General features: G+C 34.5%; 3 protein-coding genes across 3 annotated transcripts; 1 reads left to right on the plus strand and 2 right to left on the minus strand.

The window, feature by feature from the left end:
- The first annotated feature begins 8,493 nt into the window (after positions 1–8,493).
- LOC110420345 (E3 ubiquitin-protein ligase PUB23) lies at positions 8,494–10,079 on the plus strand. The gene has a single exon (XM_021433623.2). The coding sequence runs from the start codon at positions 8,651–8,653 to the stop codon at positions 9,884–9,886; it is 1,236 nt and encodes a 411-aa protein (XP_021289298.1). The 5' UTR covers positions 8,494–8,650; the 3' UTR covers positions 9,887–10,079.
- A 3,775-nt stretch (positions 10,080–13,854) lies between these two features.
- On the minus strand, positions 13,855–14,718 carry LOC110420808 (Dof-type zinc finger DNA-binding family protein). The gene has a single exon (XM_021434182.2). The coding sequence runs from the start codon at positions 14,716–14,718 to the stop codon at positions 13,855–13,857; it is 864 nt and encodes a 287-aa protein (XP_021289857.2).
- Positions 14,719–15,634: 916 nt separating this feature from the next.
- Positions 15,635–19,416, minus strand: LOC110420306 (putative LRR receptor-like serine/threonine-protein kinase At1g74360). Its single transcript, XM_021433573.1, has 2 exons — positions 19,291–19,416; positions 15,635–18,201 (listed from the first exon to the last, which is right to left on the minus strand). The coding sequence occupies exons 1-2, from the start codon at positions 19,358–19,360 to the stop codon at positions 15,893–15,895; spliced, it is 2,379 nt and encodes a 792-aa protein (XP_021289248.1). The 5' UTR covers positions 19,361–19,416; the 3' UTR covers positions 15,635–15,892.
- Positions 19,417–20,987: the final 1,571 nt, after the last annotated feature.

A 20,987-nucleotide genomic window follows, 5' to 3' on the forward strand; every position in this document is an offset into this window, starting at 1 on the left:
CTACTTAAGCTCCCAAAATGAGTCAAAATAACTTTATATAATAGAGTTATCACTAGACTAGGCTGGACCAGCCCATATTGATATCTCCATCTATTCTCTACATCCTGAAGACGCACAATTTTCAATTTGTTCTTTCTACGTACTACTTTAAAATAAAAATATTTAGTGTTCTTATCCCCTAACTAGAGCCAATCAACCTTGGATTTCTACATCCAAAATGCTTCCTTTTGTTAGGGAACTATTTCATATTCTTTCTTCAAGGTAATCTCAAGCTCACGAAGATGTCTAGAAAGTCGGGATTCTAGTGCTTTTTCAATACCACCCACCCTCACAACAATCTCTTTTTTCTATAGAAAATATTACCAAATACTTCCTTGTCCCAATGTTTTGCCTTGCTAGAGAACTTTGATATAACACGTTAGATGTCACTAGAAATATCCCAAGACCGCTTAACAAATTCCCCAAACTCATTATGTGTAAGCTAGGCAGCTTGGAATTGGAAATAAATTTCCGTTGTGTTATTCTATCGTTACCCAAGGAAATCAAGGAATGTCTGTGGTCCAACTTAACTCTTGACAAGTGATTAATAATAGCTTCCTGAAATCTTAATCACCATATGGCCTTATCAATTCTTTCTGAAACCAACCTTCTCCTTTAAATGAATTTTGGATCCTTAAACCAAAGGTCAAACAACTCAAAGTCATTAACAAATTTTTGAAATAGATGAGAAAGTCAACTACCTCATTGAGAACCCCAACTTTCTCATGTGAAAAGAAAGAAAGAGTTGAAGTCACCTGCTAACATCCATAGTCTATCTACCCTTCTTGCAAAGAAAAGTAGTTCTTTCCACAGAACACGACAAAGATTATAACCAGGATAACCATAAATTGCAAGAAAATTTTAGATAGATTCTGCTTGCTATTCAACTAATAAATGTATATGCTGTGAGTGATTTTAAACCATAGAAAGCTGAACATTCTCTTTCCACAGAATCCAAATTCCCTAAGAGAAACCCAAATCCTCCACTATGTAGGATTTGTCAAAATTCAAGCAACTAATCACCTTATCAACTACTACACCACTTATTCGTGGTTCCACTAAAACAAGCATTGAGAAGTTGTAATGCATGTAAAAATCTCTAATCACTCTAACAACACCTTCATCACTTGCTCCTTGACAATTCCATACAAGTGACTTAAAATCCCTAAATACTATTAAATAGGAAATCATGAAATATTCAAAAGACCTCCTTGTTTTCATCAAAAACCATTGTGGCCACTCTATCTAAATTAGAGATTGAATCTCGCTTAAATTCTATCTCTTCTCCATGTAAAATAAGTTCATGCACTAATCTTTCCTCCATCATTGATGAGAAAGTGTCATCAATTGAAAATCAATCATGACATTCTTAGCTCTCGCCTTTTTCTTTAGAGATACCTTTTGTAACTTCATGGTATCTCTATTATCAAGTGATCTCTCATCTTTATTGTGTAATAAAATCTCTCCACTTCTCTCTATCATGGTAGCCTTTGTTCTACTTTGAACTAAGTGACTAAACCTAGTAACATTTTGGTTCATCTTGTCTACCATAATCACAATGAGTGTTTTGCTAGATCTAAAGATGTTTCTTAAGAGAAAACCTTAACTATTGGCCTATGTAATTCAAAACTTTGTAGAGAAATTGGAACAATGTCTTCAACTTCAGTCATACAAACCTCTATTTCTTTGCCATTGGACATTGGGTTTACCAAGTCATTAGTTCCATTCTCAACACTCAAATCAACCTCCCTGTTTGTCATCTCTTTTGTAGTTATGTTATTGGTTTCCACATTATCCCTCTCTATTCAACAATCCTCACTACAAGTTTTACTAGATGTTCCTCCTTTAACTTTCCTAATCAACTCATTTTTGCTAGGTATCTTCTTATTGGTTTCTTGTTGTCTATGCAACTCATTATAGTCGTTATTTTCATCCCCCAATGCCATAAACCTTGAACCTTGCCTTCGAGATTATCGTTCCTAGTCAACATATGATTAATCTGTTTCCTTTCTCCCTCTCTAGTTTTCATTCAAGCAACCATCATCCACGGCCCCAAAGGCTTATGGTTCTTGTTATTGGGTTTCCACTGCCTTACCATCTTGTTTATCTGTAGGTGGATTAGTCACACATCTATCAAATTTCTCCTTAAAATGCCCATAGATTCCACATGTAAAGCAAACTCAATAAGTTGCATTCTGCGATTAGTGATGAACTTTGGAATCAAAGGTGTAAAAAGATCAAGCCCACTATTATTTGTGTGAATTTTTCTCATTTTTCCAACCTAGTGTTATAATCAATCTTCAGTAATCTACCCAAGAACGAAGCTATTTGTCTTACTATCGATTTGTGGTAATAATGTAGGGACATTCCTAGGAATCTCACCCATGCCGTTATAACAGATAAGTCATTAGATCCCCTCATGTAAATCAGTGTCCATGGATTAACCATTAGGTAATGGCCTTGTACCATCCAAGGGCCATCGAAAAGGACTTGAAGATAATAACTTTCCTCTATAACCTTCACAAGATAGCTTTCATCATCAAGATCCATGTTGATTTCTCATGTAAGTGCACGTATTGTTAACAAGTAATATAGTAATGAATAGACTATCATTCTTACGGAGAATTATTTTAATTCCTACTATTAACTACTAAAATTAACACATCCTAATTTTATTCAAATAACCAAATTTTAAATTTATTAAAAAGAAAAATTAAAACTATTAAATTGAAACTTCCATCAACTACTAAACCTAAGATTATGATGTCTCTAAATACTTTATCTGAATATTGTCTTTCTTTTTTAACTCAGTTTAGTGGATTAAATTACTAACCTAGAATCCTAAATTATTTACAAGTCTCTATCAAGTTTCTCATAAAAATACCTTTCCTAATTGATTTACTATATATCTATGTAAATTAAATTGAAGAAAGATTCATTAAGTTTGTGCTCTAATCTTGGCTACGTATGGCTTATAAGTGTATGTCTACCATATATACAAATCAAATCACCTAATCAACTAAGTGCATTCGATCATGCGCTATTCTATTCAAGGTCTACCTAAATCTCCTTTGTCTAGGTTGAACTTAGGTTTTCAATTCAATCTAATTGGTGACTAAGTAACTAGAAGCATTAAGAATAGAATAAAATAAACAATCTAAATCTATCAAACATAAGCAAACGAGAGATAAATAAATCAGACTACATATTGAGTTCAATCATAATTGGGTGAAGTGCTAAGCGTAAAAGTTGAAAATTTTTCTCTTATCTTTCCAATGGTCTAAGAATTGCTTCATTTGGAGTGCTATAGAGAGAGTTATGATCAAAATACAGAAACATGTGCAGTGAAAGTCTACACCTCAAAATTGCTTTCCTTCTTTCATTAAAATTTTTCTTTCATCAAACACTTACAAAAGTACAAATAAATCAATAGCAGCTTATCTTAACCACATTAATACCAAATTAAGTATAAAATTAACTAAGATTAAATTAACTCACCTAAATTAAATAATTTAAAATAATTAAATAAAATTTACTAATTTTTATACATTAATACAAGAATTACATTAATTTATTATCAAAATTAAGTCAAAAAAACTCTATATCTTAGAGTTATCAATCCACCGCAACGTATCTATTTTTAGGTTTCTAGAGAACAACAATTCTGTTACATAGAAGCCTATATGATATTGGGCAACCGAGCATCCGCACGATAATCGATTTACGCCACCACCTAGCTAGCTCTTCTTGTTTTCTATTTGAGATCAGAATTGAGGGAATGTCGTCTACTGTTTCAAATCTGAAGCCATCAGGATTTTCCTCAATTTCGCTTTTGTGCTCCTCGTTATTGGCATTCTCTATCTCCTCATTTGGGTATATGTTGTTTTCAAAAAAAGCGCACCATCACCGGACAACATTAATACTTCTTTGAAAGAAAGGTTGTCATGCATGACAAATGAGCCACCCTCAAAGGGTTCACTAATTGTAATATCAAATATTATTGATGATAAATTTAGACTATATATGCATTCATTATCATTGTATTAAAAAATACTAAATTGATTTTTCTTTCTTAAAATGGAAGTGGACTTGTGTATAGGATAGCGAAATGTATCCTAAAAGAAAATTGAAGTTTATGAATAACTTGATCATTACCAGATTTGACTTGCACGTTTAAAATTAACATGTTCCGTTTCTATAATTTCTTAGCACTTCTTTTTTTATTCTAGTGCACTTAATTATTTACGTTTGCAACCATCCTCTCCTTAACTCAAAGTTTCAAACAAGTGGGTAGGGCATACTAATTTCTATTATTAATTATTCTTGAGTTTTTAATGTTATTAATTGAAGAAAGAAAACTAAAACGTAATTATTTAAATAAGTACTCAAAAAGTTATAAACACTCTTGAATTTCTAATTCTTGTGACTAAAAGAAACTAAAATAAGAAAACGAATAAAAAATTAGATACTGAAAAAAAAAAAAAGGAGGGACAGAGTTACCACGGAGGGAAGACACGGTAGAACGCGAAGGGTCACGTGATTCCCGAGGGGCGAGGACACTTGATTTGAAAAGGCATTAATTTGGTCTAAAACCATAGTTTTCGAATTGAATAATCATTGTAACAACTAGCACTACGAATTTATAGCACGTGAGGAAATGTCTTGGTGAAGGGGGAATCAATTTCCTAATTGAGAAAATTTAACCACCCTCAATATGACAAACCCAATAATTGTTCATTCGGCTTCTTTCTCTTCTCTTCAGTTTTCCATTAATATCATTACAGTTTTAATTAAAAGCAAAGAGACACAATCTTTTGCTCACTTTGTCCGAACCCAAATTTTTATCAATGATAATTGAGATTAGTCAAGTCTTATTAACATATGGTTTAAAATTTTCTAAATTTTAAGTTTTCTAATTCAATAGTTAGTATTTATTAAATATTCAAATTTACCTATTAATGTAAGAATGATATCATTATCATGGACTTTCATTATTATCACACATCTCACGTTATTAAAAAATGTAATAAATTTTAAGTTTATAGGTATAATTTTCCTTTACTTAACAATTATGTATTTATGATGAAAATGTAGATCCGTACATAAATACTTGAATAAAAAGATGTCACTTGAGGAGAAGTTGAATATAAATTTTTTAGATAAGTAAATTCAATTTCAATGATTTTAGTAACTATCAAATCATTCACTATATATTGATTCAATACTCTCCTTTGAATATCTTCTTTTCTCGAATATGAAATTAAATTTAAAAAATCAATAAGTTTTAGCAGGTAAACCCATAAAAAATTTTAATTCCATGCCAAGCCCGTATCCCAGCTATGCTTAATCAGATCAGATACTCAAATAATGAAGAAGAATATTCATTTTAATTTCCTGGAGAAGATGATTATAGGAATGAGAAGGGCAACTTCATTTTGTAGACTAGAGATTGTTGAGCCATGCTACTCGTCTTCGGGGTTCTCAGGGGGAAACCTTTTCTGAGGTGCATTTACTACAGTGATAGGACAGACTTAAATAGGGAAAAGTACCGTTTGCTTTGACAACGGAATGGACGATTTTTCCAAAGGCGAAATTCTGATTTTCAAACTGTAAGATTCAAACCATGTGGTGTTTCCTATTACTATTTGACACAACTCATTTTTGTAGCCACTTGGCATTGAGTTAGTGGGTTGACTTCCAAAAGAGTTCAACCCCAAAACAAGAGAAATTAAAGAATAATTAATAACTTCTTGGCAGTGCTAACAATTCAATTTCCCCTTTTATTTTTTCTCTTTGGTGGGCTCATATATGAACATTTCTTGAACTCATAACAACTCTATTCAAATAATTAGACAAACTATGTTTAATTAAATTTATTGTACAATACTATTATTTAATTAAAAATTAAAATTATACTATAATACTGTTATTTAAAAAAAACACACAACAGTCTTCATTAATCAAAAGGAACAAAGAAGAACAACAATGTCTTCCTACTCAAACTGTAGCCTGCAGGAAAACAAAAAGATTATTAATAAGATTAGAATTAACTTTATATATATTTAAGATTTTTTAATATATAATTCAGATTTACTATTTTATATTATATAAGATTTTATTTTCTTCTAACAAACTTAAAAAGGCAAAAGAAAAAAAAAAAGAAAGGTGAGTGAATGGTAGATCCAGATTTGTCTGTAATTAACGATAGAGTTAGAGTGGTAACAGTTTTTTTATTTTTTTTTTATTATATATATAACTTTAAATTTATAAATCACATTCTTAATCACTTTTAATGTAGAACTTTAAATTCATAACTATCTCCAATGTATAACAAGTCTTAAGTCGTGGCAAAGACAAAACACTGCCCAAACACGGCTGGGAAAACAACATGGGCAAGTTGTTGCGTTGAGAAAATGATATGCTTTGGTTTTAGCAGTTGAGTTGGCTGGCGGCTGGCCCCGACGTGTAACGCAACCACTAACGTGTGTGATGTGTGGGTGCGCATATCTCTGTCTTTGGTTTTCTGTTTATCTGGGGATAATTTTTTAAAAATAATAAAGTTAGTGTTTAGATAAAGATAAGGGTAGCCACCAGCCAAGGAGATCACTTCTGTGGCCTGCGGGACATTGCATGAAACATGTGTGCCTCATTCTTATTCGCAAGTTTTTCCAAGCTGTGGGCTAACTTACTGTTTACGTCGGAGAAAAAAAGTAAAACTATGTTTATCACTGATTTTGATTGCTTGCGTGGTTATGTAGTTGATAGAGTTTTGTTGTTTTTTTTGAAAAACTTAGACTATTATTTATATAAGAAGGAAGTACGAATTGTTCTAGATATTGAAACAGACTCAAATTCACTTTTAAAAAAACACCATAAATTAATATTGATTTCATTACAAAAAAACTACCTTAGGACAGTAATAAAGCACAAGAAGGGAAAACCCTACCTCAGCCGAGAAATAAAAAAGTTAATTCATCCTAATTCTCAAGGAAAAAAATATTAAAAGTTAAAAGAGGTTTGCTTTTCATACATCTCTTTTGTACATAAGAAACTTATAATATATTATGTCAAAAAAGAAAAGAAATTAAATAATAGTCTAATCATGTAACATTTACATTCTAATCATAAAGTTTTTGTTTTTACAATATATATATATATATATACGAATTTCATTATATTTAATAACTGTACAAATACAAAAAAGATCAACCAATTTACTGCCTGTACAAAATATAGGGGGTCAACATGACCATCCTTTCTAGCACCCAATATTCTCTACCTCCCCTGTACAAAATTGACAGAAAAAGAGAGATAGCATATTCTATACATTCCTCACACATGTCACCCATAAACAAAAATTCCCCAAGAGAAACAACAGAATTATCTATGGTACAAAAAATATATCAATAGGCTCGCTATTAGTGAGCACTCAATAAATATAGATATATATATATACACGTATATTTTAAACTATATAGTCTAAGGACATTAAATAAATGATAAACTTAAATAATCGTTTACTTCTTCCTTGCAAATGTAGTTGATCTAGTAATTGTGCTTACCTATTCCAAACGTCTTAATATGCCAATAATAGATACCATTGTGATTACTTTTCGGGAGAATTGCACAAATGACGAAAATGAATCACATAACGTTTACCCATTCCAATTCCTGAGGATGGAGGGGAGAAAGGAAAAACATTATCTCATCGTTACCATTAAATTTGGTATACAGGGTAGCTAGGGTTATTATGTTGAAATATTCCTTTCCTTAGACGAGGTTTTCTAATTTTTTTTTTCCCAGTATATAATCAGATGCTTCTGACCTTCCATTAGATTAAGTTAACGAGGACAAAATCATATTGATCATCCTCATCAGCCACACAGGCAAGAAAACCTAAATATATGATAAATATAAATCTATCCTAGAAAACAAAATAACAATAAAAGGTAGGAATCTTCTTTATTTGTTGTTTTTGTAAAGAGAAACCTTCCCTGGTCAAAAGAGGTGGACAACCAAGCAGAGTAAAAACGAAGGAGTGTTGTAGCATGGGAGCTGACGCAGCCAAATGCGGCGTCCCCATTTGAATTTGTCGGCAGGTGATGACGTTTTGAGTTAAAAAGAAGCACGAGGTAGAGAGAGAAACTCCGATAAGATCGACCGAGTGTTCTAGACAGAGAAAGTCAAAAGGGTGGTAATAATACTTGTTGTATTTGCAATTGAAGCATATGCCAAAATTATAAAAAAATCTGAGCCATTCAGCACCCGGCAAAATGTTAGTTGTACTAGTAGTAGTTGTAGTTGTCATCCTTGAGCCTTGCCAATGCCTTGGAAAAGTCTTAAGAGCGTTGCAAAACCATTTCCGTGTTTTTGACTTTCTCAGGTTTTGAATATCCTCTCTCACCCCCCCGCGCATACCATATATATGTAATCCAACCCCTCTGAATCATCCTCCAATTCGTCTTCAAAGTTCATACCAACTACATCTTCAACAGCTCCAATTCAACTTCCTCCAATCCGATTCTCAGCTCTTGTTTTACACAAAGTTTAGCTTTTTCTTGTCTGGGTTTTTCTTGAAACCTTGGTTTCAAGCTTCTTGTGTGGTTTCAGAATGGATGAAATTGATGTTCCTCCATTTTTTATCTGTCCCATTTCTCTTGAGATTATGAAGGATCCTGTTACGGTTTCAACCGGGATTACATACGACAGGGAGAGCATCGAGAAATGGTTGTTTTCAGGGAAGAACAACACATGTCCGGTTACAAAGCAAGTTATTGCAGACTGCGACCTCACCCCAAATCATACCCTGAGGAGATTGATTCAATCTTGGTGCATGTTAAATGCTTCCCATGGAATCGAAAGAATCCCAACGCCAAAGCCACCCATCAGCAAAGCTCAGATAACCAAGCTCCTCAATGATGCCAAGTCACCACATCAACAGATAAAGTGTCTTAGGACGCTACAATCGATCGCTTCTGAGAATGCTACAAACAAAAGATGCATGGAAAGTTCAGGCGCAGTTGAGTTCTTGGCTTCAATTGTCAGCAATTACGATTTTACTGCAGCTGAAGAACCATTTGATAACGAGTTTGAGTCAACAAGACCAACTGATGAGGCTTTAACCATTCTCTACAATCTCCAACTCTCAGAAGCTGCTCTCAAGAATCTCATGCGCAAAAATGGTGATTTCATAGTCTCCTTAACGAGAGTAATGCAACGTGGAAGCTACGAGTCTCGGGCTTATGCAGTATTGTTGTTGAAGTCAATGCTGGAGATAGCTGATCCGATGCAACTCATCAGCTTGAGACCTGAATTGTTCGTCGAATTGATTCAAGTTTTGCGCGATCAAATTTCTCAGCAAGCCTCAAAAGCTACTCTACAGTTGCTGGTCAGCATCAGCCCATGGGGAAGAAACAAGATTAAGGCAGCTGAAGCCGGCGCGGTATCTGTCTTGATTGACTTGCTTCTTGATTCATCAGAGAGAAGGACTTGTGAGATGATACTAACAGTGCTGGATGCCGTATGTGGATGCGCCGAAGGACGAGCCGAGCTGCTAAGGCATGGAGCGGGGCTTGCAATTGTTTCAAAGAAGATACTTAGGGTTTCCCAGGTTGCAAGTGAAAGGGCAGTGAGAATTCTGCTGTCTATTTCCAAGTTCTGTGCCACTTCCAATGTGCTTCAAGAGATGCTGCAATTAGGTGTCGTGGCTAAATTGTGCTTGGTGCTTCAAGTGGATTGTGGATACAAGACTAAAGAGAGGGCCAGAGAGGTGCTTAAGTTGCATGCTAAAGCATGGAAGAATTCTCCTTGCGTACCAATCAATCTGCTCTCTTACTATCCAGCTTGAGAAGGAGAAAACTATAGATCAGAGAGACGCAAAGGATTTTCAATTTTTTCTTCTTTCTTTTACAATATAATTATGTACATAATTGTTCATTGAGAAAATTAAATAGCAAAAGCAACATACACGGGCAAAAAACTAATGCCTGCACAAAATTGTATAATTTATGGCAAAAGAATTTTGTTTTATGTTTGGAAAATTGATTGGATACTCACTTCACAACTTATTGACAAGCTGTTGATTAACTCAATTTGGCATCAATTCATCATTTGCCTAGCTTGTTTAATTGATTGTTGACGAATTGTTTTTTTAATTTTGAGATTAAAGAGTTAATCTTTTTTTAACACAGTAAATTAAATTGAGAAGAATTTAATTTGTTAAGATTTTGCTGCTTGAGCACTGCTTTGAATAATATTTGATAAATGATTGATCTGCCTCAAAGCCACATGCATATTAATTTTCTTTCCTTTTGTTAATCTTCTTTTATACCTCTCCACAATCGGTTGCTATTGACCTGATCTAATTCGGTAATATTCCGTGTTTAGATGGTTAATTAAAGAAAGAAAGAAATGAAGGCAAATTAAGATGAAAGGACAAGCTGTATTGAACCATATTTGGATTGTTTTGATTAGGGGAATTGTTTTATCACAGTTCTTATTGGGGATCCTTTTGGGGTTGCTGCTAAGTGTGTATTCTTGGCCAGTGTAATGTTTGGTGTTCCCTGCGCTTCTATGGCAATGCCAATGCCATGTAGCTATAATTTCATACCAAGTCGACGATTAGTCGTTTATGACAGTAGATTCGAAAGCGCATTTATGTTTTTATTGTTAATAACAATGGAATTATGTTTCTCAAAAGAGAAAGGAATCAAAGATAACAAGAGAGAAAGAGAGTAGATGATTATTGTGATTAAGACTTATTTTGCTTTTTCCACCAAATTTGTTAGAATAAGGATAAAAATAGAAAATTTTTAATCAAGCCTTACCTTAATATATTTCTTAATTTTCCATCATTAGTTAACCAAACATGTTTTCTATTTGTTTGTCTTGTTTTGTACACAAAGTTATGCTTTCTCTTGTAAATATCCATACATTAATATGTGGATATGGTTATGCCGTTTATTTGATTATTCTCCCATGCATTAGCTCAATATATATCCTTTACATTCCCATGTGAATACCTTGCAAATTCGATAGAGCCTCTGACAACATTTCTAACAAATTGATGACAACGGTCTCAACCGGAGAAATTAAGCATCTTCCAGAGACAAATGCAGGCCCTAAAGGTTTTGAGAAATTGAGTTCACATATTACTTTTCCTTGGCTGCAAGCCAGCGTTGAAATGAAACAGGTGCAGGTGGGCCGGTGGCGGCTTCGGCGGAGGTCAGCGTTCACTCTTTTAATATTACGGACGTCAACCATGGTTCATGCATCAGTTAAACGACCTGGAGCTGGCGCTGGGGCTGGGGTCCAGAGACCTAGTCCAGCCTAATCAAAATGGAAAAAGAAGAGGGTAGCATCCTTTCACTTTCATGCATGCCATTTCAATTAAGCCAGCAATCTTTTACCTTTTCTAGCTTTACCACGGACGAATTCTATAATACATGGGGAAATTACACCGATTGATTTTACTTGCACTAGATATTATCGTTGCAAACATTTTGTACTTGATTTGTTTCTTAATTTCTCATGGGAAGTAATAATAGTGATTACCTAATTCGTTTCAGATGCATGCATGCATGCAGGCATTTTCTATATTTAATTACATAGCATATTGTTCAATTTTCTTTCATTTGATCACGTATGTAAATTTCAAATTACACATTCTGCTTTTGCTTTTAATTTTCTTTTATGTTCTTGTGGCAAGTTGTGTGACCAGTCAGAAACCGCTGGTATTGAGTTGACCAACCTATTTTGGCAAGGAAATCAAGCTTCCATTAGCTCACACCCCAAATTCAATTATAGATGAAAATGTTCAATTTCCTTTTTCTTTTTGGTTTTCTATTAGCAGTATTCAAATCCCTTTTCCCTAAAGAAATGCAGACAAACAATTACGTAACAAAAATAACAATGAACAAAGCCTAATCTTTAAATTACATTTATAGATTGACATCCTAGAAAAAAAAATATTAATATATCGTTAATTAAAAAAAGTCAAGGCTTCCCTAATTAGCATAACTTCCCTAACTCCTATATGATCATACCTGGTAAGAGGTGGCCGTACCTAGCTCCCTCGAATTATCTTCAACCACTAAAGAAAATAATAATAATAATGTTGTACAGCTAGAAAATAAATGGTGTCAAATATTGAACAGGACGAGAAGTAATTACTTCAATTTTCCATGCACTAAAAAATCACTAATATTAATCATATCCTTGAGCCATTTTAGTTCATGAGAAGTTAAATTATAAAGGTTCAAATGGAATAACATCATACTTCCATATATGCAGCTAATTAATATTTTAAGACTAGAATTAGCCATACGCTTTGTGCTAGTATTTCTTAATTTATGTTTAAACTTGGTCATGAAATTGCCAACGACTCATTATTTTCTCAACCAATATAAGAAAAATCTGACGGTAACAAGCACCTTGTGGTCAAATTAAATCCCCAGCTAACACTGCAACTAGCAAGACACAACTTGCACATGGTAAGGCTACAGCTACGGCTACGACACACCAATAATTAGCAGACCCTCACCTCACCGTCCGACGACTTTTCTGATTCATGAAACATCCACAATCGACCACGTCTCATCTCTAACTATGACATCATTAGATTGATTGTGCCCTACTCGAACGATGAATTATGCAGCGTCCTTTGATGATTTATTAACTATTATTATATTTTATTACTACACACATACACAAACTAAAGAAACCTTACATGTTATACACACCATTTTAGTATAATTTTGTTTTGTTCAAAGATAGATTCAATCAAAGTTGAGGACTGTTAACTCTGTGAATATTGTCAACACTAATATGATTGCGATTTGGGAGAGGTAGTTTTCGTTATTCTTGGATCTTGGGTGCTTCTAGGATCATGTGAAGCTCGCTACCACCATGGGTTTTGTCAATCCCAATGGACTGTGCCAGGGAAGTTTGAAACTCGAGATTTCTGTCACCAACAAATGAGCTTTTGAATTATGATAGAATGAGGTAGCTAAGAGAAGTTTGAATTTGATTCCTGATATTGAATTTTTCAAATTTGAAGATGGTCTAGAGAGCCCCAACTGCATAATAAAAAACGAAAACACTGTGTTGTTGATATTAATATGTGGAGTGTAGCCCTCCTGTTCCAGCCTTCATCATCTACAGGACGAACAGGACCCTTGTCAAAACTCCCTCGCTTGCCCATTATTCCTTGCTAGCTTTTATTTGTAATTTTTTATGTTTGAATTACAATTATGAAGGAGGCGCTACCTCTAAATGATCCAATAGTCTGCTAGTATTTGTATTTCATTTCTTAAACAATAAGGATTAATTTACATACACACGCATCATAGAAAAGGATGTTGTGTGTACATATATAATGCTTGTACCTAAAATGTTATCTATTGGTTAATTCCTACTTTCCACATATATTATACATGTTGTGATAAGCTACCCTTAACAAACATACTTTTCATGGTAAACATTTTTGCACTTTCAAAATGATCTAAGTTTGAAATTATTAACTAATGATTTTATTTTCTTGAACAATGAACTCTGCGTTAATTTAAGGAACCACAGATTTTGCTGTGAGCCTAATTCTTGGAACTATGAATTGTAGAATCTATTTGTAAGTAAAACATAAGCTGCTCCAACTTCACTAATTTGCTTTTAATTATTTTGATTTCTTTGAACTTATACTTTGTTCATATACTGATATCATTTCATCTCAATTCTTTCGATTCCATACATTCTTATAAGGAGAAAAACAGACAAAACTGAAGAACCAAAAAATAAAAATAAAAATATTGATAGGAAAGGCTAGTGAATCCTGGAGAAAGTATCATCACCAGACAAATCAAATGGACTCCAATTACCAAACAATAGATTTGGATCGTGAACTTCAGGTCCTAGAACTGGCTCTTGTGTTGCTTGCAAGGTTTGACTCATCGAGGAATGAGAATTCGTCCACAGTGTTTCTTGAGAGAATAAATCGTCCCCTGGCAATGGTGGCAATGCAAAGTTACATGTTTCTTGACATGTACATTGCTGAACTCTATCTTGATGCTTGTGAACTGATTCTAATCCAGAATAGTATACCTGATCATTGTTGCTCAAATGATTTTCTGTGGACAAGTCAGAGCGAGTGAGGCATACAATTAGACCATTTTCTTTTGGCAGCTGAATACTTGAATCCATGCTTGTGTTGGTTAAGCTTGAAAACTCTAGAGATGGATCAAATTCACTAGGCAACTGATCTGGCACTTCAAAACCAGACTTGTTTTCTGGGTGTTGGTTCAAGAAGTTTGCATAAACGAGTGCAAGATCAATTTGAGAACCATCAGACATCGCCGAGGAGCTATTAGACTCAGCAGAGGCATTCACTTTGTTACCAGAGGAATGCCCAATTGAGTCAGGTGGAAGTACCCCACATGACAATTCCTTAGAGGGCACACCATCAGTTGGTAGCCTTAAGGACTTACCTCTTCTGTTTTTACGGTAGCCACCTCCAACTGGCACGTTCCTAAGTGATCCTCCTTTAGTCCAATATCTTCTACAGCCTTTGCAGAAGTACCTTGGTTGAGTTAAGCTGTAATTGTTGTAATAGCAGAACTTGGTATTTGAAGAACCACACCGTGGACAATTTGGTGAAATCTCCACACTAGGCTTCCATCCTCTCTCCATAACCATTTGCATTGAACTGCATAGCCTTCATCAAGAAAGCTAGCGCGCTTAGACACACTCTCTCTCTTTGGGGGAGTTGGAGAGAGGGAGGTTCAATTGAAGAAAAGCAAACAATGTCAAGAGAGTTATAAGGGGAAATGGAAATGTGTAAGCAATCAAGCACATGAATGGATTGGTGAAGTTGGTTTGAGGGCACATGAATGCTTATGGGGCCTTGGAAACGTGCGTGCAGCCATGCACGTGAGGGTGTGTCAGGCAAGTTGGGGTTCCGGTGCCGTTAAGGATGACGGGTGGTGTGTGATAGTCCCATTGGCTAATACAGTGTGTCGGTGTTTATCACATGTGGCATGATGCCATAGATGGGAATGAAGGAGGTAAAGGAAGCAAATGCCTCGAGAGGCACAATCAAGTTTCTTTCAACGGCAGACAAACTAGATATGAAAAATAAATAAGCTGGTTAATGACACTTTCACTTAACCCAAATGCAGAGATGTTAATGTCCTCCTTTCGGGTAAAGCCCCCCCTAGCAGGGGATTCACAGTTTGAACAGATTATATAAAACAGATGCACACGGGCAATGCACGTGGCTAGTGTGTTTCTTAACGAAGGAATGTCTTTGGCCTGTCGAATGATAACTTTAACAGAGGATCTCTGGGATCATGCGCTTCTTGGATCATGTAGGTTTTACAGGTTTCATGTATACGCATTTTATCATAATGCTGAAGAAATTGAAGACACATATCTGAAAACGCTATCTCTAAGCAGCTCCTAATTCGATGCATATCTATATATATAGACTAGAGCACCGATCAACATAGACCCTTGATGAGGAGCTAATCAATTATGTTATGCCATCATTAGCAAATGCTAGTATATAACCTCCAGCTACTTAATTTCTCTTTGTAAAAGGGTTATAGATTTATGACATTAATTAAGGAGATTCAGAAGGATCTCAAACTGATATACTAAAGCAGGGGACATGAAAGAGTAAATACATTAGTTTTTTTTTTTTTTGAATAGTAGTAAATACATTAGTTACAGCATCTTAATTAAACATCTCAAAGTGGTCTTCAGCCAATACTTTACTGCTGGTATTGTTATGCACATAGCTAACAATCAGCTTGAACTCAGAATCACAAATGTAAGACAAGCCTTGGTACACCACTCTCACTTACTAAATCTTTCTCCCATCACCTCTGCGAGAAGCATTCCGTTTTTGTGCCCTCCATTGATGGATGCCATCAACCATGGTGGCAAACCAATTTGGTTCACCTTTTCGAAAAGTAATATAGAACACGGCCACTCCAAATACCATTCCACATCCATACCCCATCAACAACGCTTCCCAACTAAATCCATTTCCAGAGTTCAAGCCATCCCCATCCATTCCAATGTCATTTTCATCCTGCCAGTTTGATGGTGGTGGTGGTGGAAGTTGATCGTCCAAGTCGAACAATGGACTGTGCAACAGTGGATTTCCCATGAAGGACTCTTTCCCGAATGTTCCCAATTGCCCTCTGTCTGGAATTCTGCCAGCAAGTAATGGGTTGAATGAAATGTTGAAATTGCTCAGCTCAGTCAGGTTATTAAGCTGCATGGGCATTGTGCCCGAAAAATTGTTGCGTGACAAATCAAGACTCCTTAAGCATTTCATATTCCCAACTTCTACAGGAATTTGGCCTGAAAATCTGTTTCCGGAGATGTTTAGGACTACAAGTGGGACATTTCGAATCTCTGTAGGCAGTTTCCCATAGAATTCATTGGAACCTAAATGTAACACACTAAAATTCTTCATCTTGCCAATATCTTGAGGGACCTCACCTGTTAGTTGATTCCCGCTAAGTTGAATATATCCTGAGATTTGATATGTCCTCACTGATGAACCCATAGCACATACTGGGTAAACGCCATATCCTTTCAGAAGCTGATTCCATATCCTTCTACAAATTTTCCTTGTAGGAATGGTGTATAAAGAACCAAAAGGTGTATATCCTTCTACACTAAGCAACCTCTGTGTCACCAAGCACTCAGTCGGACCAGCAATCATGTGGTTACTCTGCCGATTTGATTCAAATATTGGACTAGCATTTCTTCCGATATTTGTTAACTCATGAGGGACTGCCCCGGAAAGTTGGTTGTTAGCAAGGTTTACCCAAAATAAGCTACCACAGTTTCCAATATCACGCGGTATTTCACCAGTGAGTGAGTTGTTTGCAAGCATTAACCATAAGAGAGAGGTCAAGTTTCCGAGGGCAGGCGGAATTGATCCAATGAGTCCATTGTTGGAGAGATCAAGGGCTTGTAGTTGTGATAAGTTTCCATACTCCGGTGGTATGGTACCAGTAAATTGATTGTGAGCCAAGATCAAGAACTTTAAACTTAGCATTTGAGAGATTTCAACAGGCAAGTAGCTGGAGAAATTGTTGTAGCTCAAGTCTAACCGAGTAATGTTGGGTAGCCTGTGAATGCCAGAAGAAACTATACCACCTGTATATAAATTCCCCTGAAGTACAAGAGAATTCAATTGCGTAAATCTCCCAAAAATGTCCTGTATTTCCCCACCAAAATTGTTCCTGCTCAAATCTAAAAATGCCAAGTTCTTCAGATTCAAAAGGGTTTCTGGAATCACTCTAGAAAAACTGTTACCACCCAATAACAGGCCTTCCAGGGTCAAAATCGATCCTATCTGTAAGGGAATTGGCCCTATAAAATTGTTTCCACAGAGATTTAGGACAACCAAATTGTTGCAATTCGAAATCTGCATGGGAACTTCACCTTGGATATTGTTTTCAGATAAGTCCAAAGCTACAAGACTACAATTCTCCTCAAAACTAGATGCAGAAATTGGCCCGGTAATATAGTTTTCAGAAACTGAGAACTCTGCAAGCCTTGAAAACCCAGTCCAAAGGTAACCAGTAAAATTATTGGAGCTCAAGTCCAGATACTGCAGATTCCTGCACCCATCAAAGCAGTTATCAATTCTACCCGTGAAATTGTTTATTGAAAGGTTTGCAACAACTAGATTGTTGCAAACTGCTGGGAAACTAAGCCGCAGGTCCCCAAGAAACCGATTTGTGGACAAATCAAGCTTCTCTAAACTGGTCACCCCAGCCAAGTTCAACGCACCTTCTAAGAGGTTATGTGACAGGTTGAGGTATACAAGGTTGTGGCACCTTCTCAAGTCATCAGGGATTTTTCCCTGTAGCGTGTTCTTTGAGAGATCCAGGTATTGAAGCTGGTTTAAGGCTGAGAAACTCTTGAACATTTCCCCAGAGATTCGGTTGTCAGAGAGGTCTAAACCAGTTACTCTTGCCCCGTCCGGAGAGCATGAGATGCCGTACCAGTCACATGGATTTGAGCTCGATTGGTTCCATTTCTCGTACCCTCCTCTGTTTATGGGATTTCGTTCCTCCAGAAAAGATTTCAGATTTAGCAGGATTTCTTTGTCTGTGTCAAGAGAATGTTCTGACATAGCAGTACCGGCTGCAATTCCATAGAACAAAAATGTCAGCTCTGAGGTTTCATAAAAAAGATGACTCTCAAATCCACTGGAACTAAAAATAGATACCCACACTCCGGGATCTAGTTAATAGAATCTTCTGAAAGCAATTCGAAGTTTCATTCAATCAGGACAGCAGAGAGTTGAATTCATGCAATTTTTTGTTCGAGGAATCAAATCCTTGGAGTTGTTGTGTTTTCTTGAGCACAAGAGTAACTATATTTTAAGGCAATGCGTTATAATTGCATACGTTGCTAACGAATTTGACCAATCCCATGTCCTTGGGCTTCATTATATACAACAAATAGTACCAAATAAGGTTCTCCAACAAGTCAAAAGTCTTTTATGACGAAACAATATATATAGCATGAGAAGCATCCACTGCCTGCATCATACATTTCCAGGAGGCAAAAAGGGACCCAACTGATACCCGAGGATTAAAATTTCTGCTTTCGCCGATTTACTCTTGTCATTATCGTCAAAAAGACAGGCTCAATTATGAGATGCCACCAATCTTAGCTTTGTTAAAGCAGATCTGCCTTAAATCCTACAAAGCCATGTGTGTCTATCTTACCTTTGCTTAGAATGAGCCCATCCATTACCACCATAATCTTCAAAAAAAAAACCCGTGCATAGCTCAACCCTCCTCTTCGCTCCATTGAAACTTAGAAATGCCCGTAGCCAATTTAACATGTGAATACCATCGTCCACAAACTATAATATTTCTATGATTTGACTGCATATCTTTGATAAAATCCCTTTTTTTTTCTTATCAACTTAAGTAAAATTGTTGGAACTCTATATTTTTATGCCGTGCTTGCTAAATTCTCTTTTATTGGTTTGATTGACTAGATCAATCACACTGGTGTCCTCCTCATAACAATAAGCATACAAAAACATTTCAAAAAAGCAAGAGCCAGCAGCAAGAAATGACATACCCAAAAAACAAAAAATATTGAGTTGATGATGCGCTTATTGCAGAGAAAAGTAGCATATATATATATATATATATGAAGACGAGTAATAAACACAAAGAAAGTGTAGGAAAAGAGAAATAAGATACGGATTTTTACCCATCATTAGAAGCAATAATATATGAACAACCCTGAAACACTGTGCTTCATTCTTGTGATCTTCTAACATGATTTTGTTTCTCTTCAGACAGAGCAATCCGTTTATTGGAACATGAAACTGAGAAAGCAAAGATCTTGCAAGAATCATAAATAGTATAAGAAAGGTCAGTTCTACGCGTTGAAATGTCACTGTGTAGTGTTCAACCGGACCAGCCGGTTATAGTGGACCATATTCATTAAGCACTGAGATACATCTTAACTAGGAATGAGTAGGAAGTGAGTTAAAATTCCATTTAATCAATAAAGCTCTGTTAATTCTATTCGATTAAAATAATTAATTCAGTTAAGGGATCGGTTAAATCATATCTGTTCAGTTAAAAAAATTTAAAATCAATTAACTAAATTAACCAACTTTATATTTACTATATTTATAAACTAAGTCTTGTATATATCTCATCAATACAGGTTTTCCACATTCACATATAAATCAAGGATTCAAATTACATCAAACAAATAACAAATAGCACATAATGTCATTAGGATTTTTTTTTTATCTCAAAATTTTATCTATTTATTTATATATATATATAAATATATAATTCATAATTTTATAAGTTTTTATTAAAATATTAATATCAGTATGTCATTGATATGATCAAATAAAACACTTCTAATTAAAAATTTAAATATAATGCAAAACTAATATTCATAAAATTATTTTCATCGCTTTTTATCAAAATTTATTTAGTTATAAAACATGTGATTATCATTTCATTTATTTATTTAAAAATGTGAAAAAAAAAACTGTTTTATTTGAACAAATCACTGACAAAAACTACATAATATTTAGTGAAATCTAAAGGAGTAAACTAATTAACAAACATATATTCAATTCTTATTATCTCTTGATCGTTTAAACTAAGTTTACAACATTAGATAATTTTAATCTTACGTTGAGAATTATTATTTTAAAGCAGTGCATCAAATAAGATTTATAGCTTCTATAAAAATTATATATCTTGCATTTAAAATAATATCAACCTTTTGTTTAATTTAGATATTGAAAATTAATGTGCACACGAGACATTCTATAATATTATGCTTCCAATACTGTTTTGTTCTTTTTTATTATTTGAGCAATTGTTTAGCTTTTCTTCATCAACATTATCTTCCTATATTCCTACCTTTTTTCTCATTCTCTTTTCTTATGTATATGCCATTCAATGTCTGTGATTTTGGAAAGAATATATGTTTTAGAAAAATATTATTACCAAACTGCCCAAGAAAATAGTATTAATTTCAAATCAAAACATCAAAGAGAAATAACTTTCCTCTTATATTTTTGTATTTTAAAATTTTAAAGGAATTAGCAGAAGATTCAAACTTTGTTCTCTTGGTTCTCATAAAACATAATTAAAAACAATATTTCACTTCAAAGTCCAAACCCATGTGATGCATTCACTAACTATTATGATTATCAAAAAATTTCTCTTTAATTTTTTAAATTTATATGATGACCCTATATACTTCTTTTTTAGTGAAGTTGATTTAGAATATTTTTAAATTAATATATAAATTTTTATATACGTTCTTAAGGTTTTTTAAGTTTTAAGTGATTCCAATTCTGCATTTAACTTTGCCTTTATCTTATAAATTCAATTTAGCTAAATGCTTTAATTTCAAATTGACTTAAAATT

This window comes from Theobroma umbraticum, unplaced genomic scaffold, assembly GCF_002168275.2.
Source record: "Theobroma umbraticum cultivar Fairchild unplaced genomic scaffold, ASM216827v3 scaffold_86.0, whole genome shotgun sequence".
Classification (NCBI taxonomy): domain Eukaryota; kingdom Viridiplantae; phylum Streptophyta; class Magnoliopsida; order Malvales; family Malvaceae; genus Theobroma; species Theobroma umbraticum.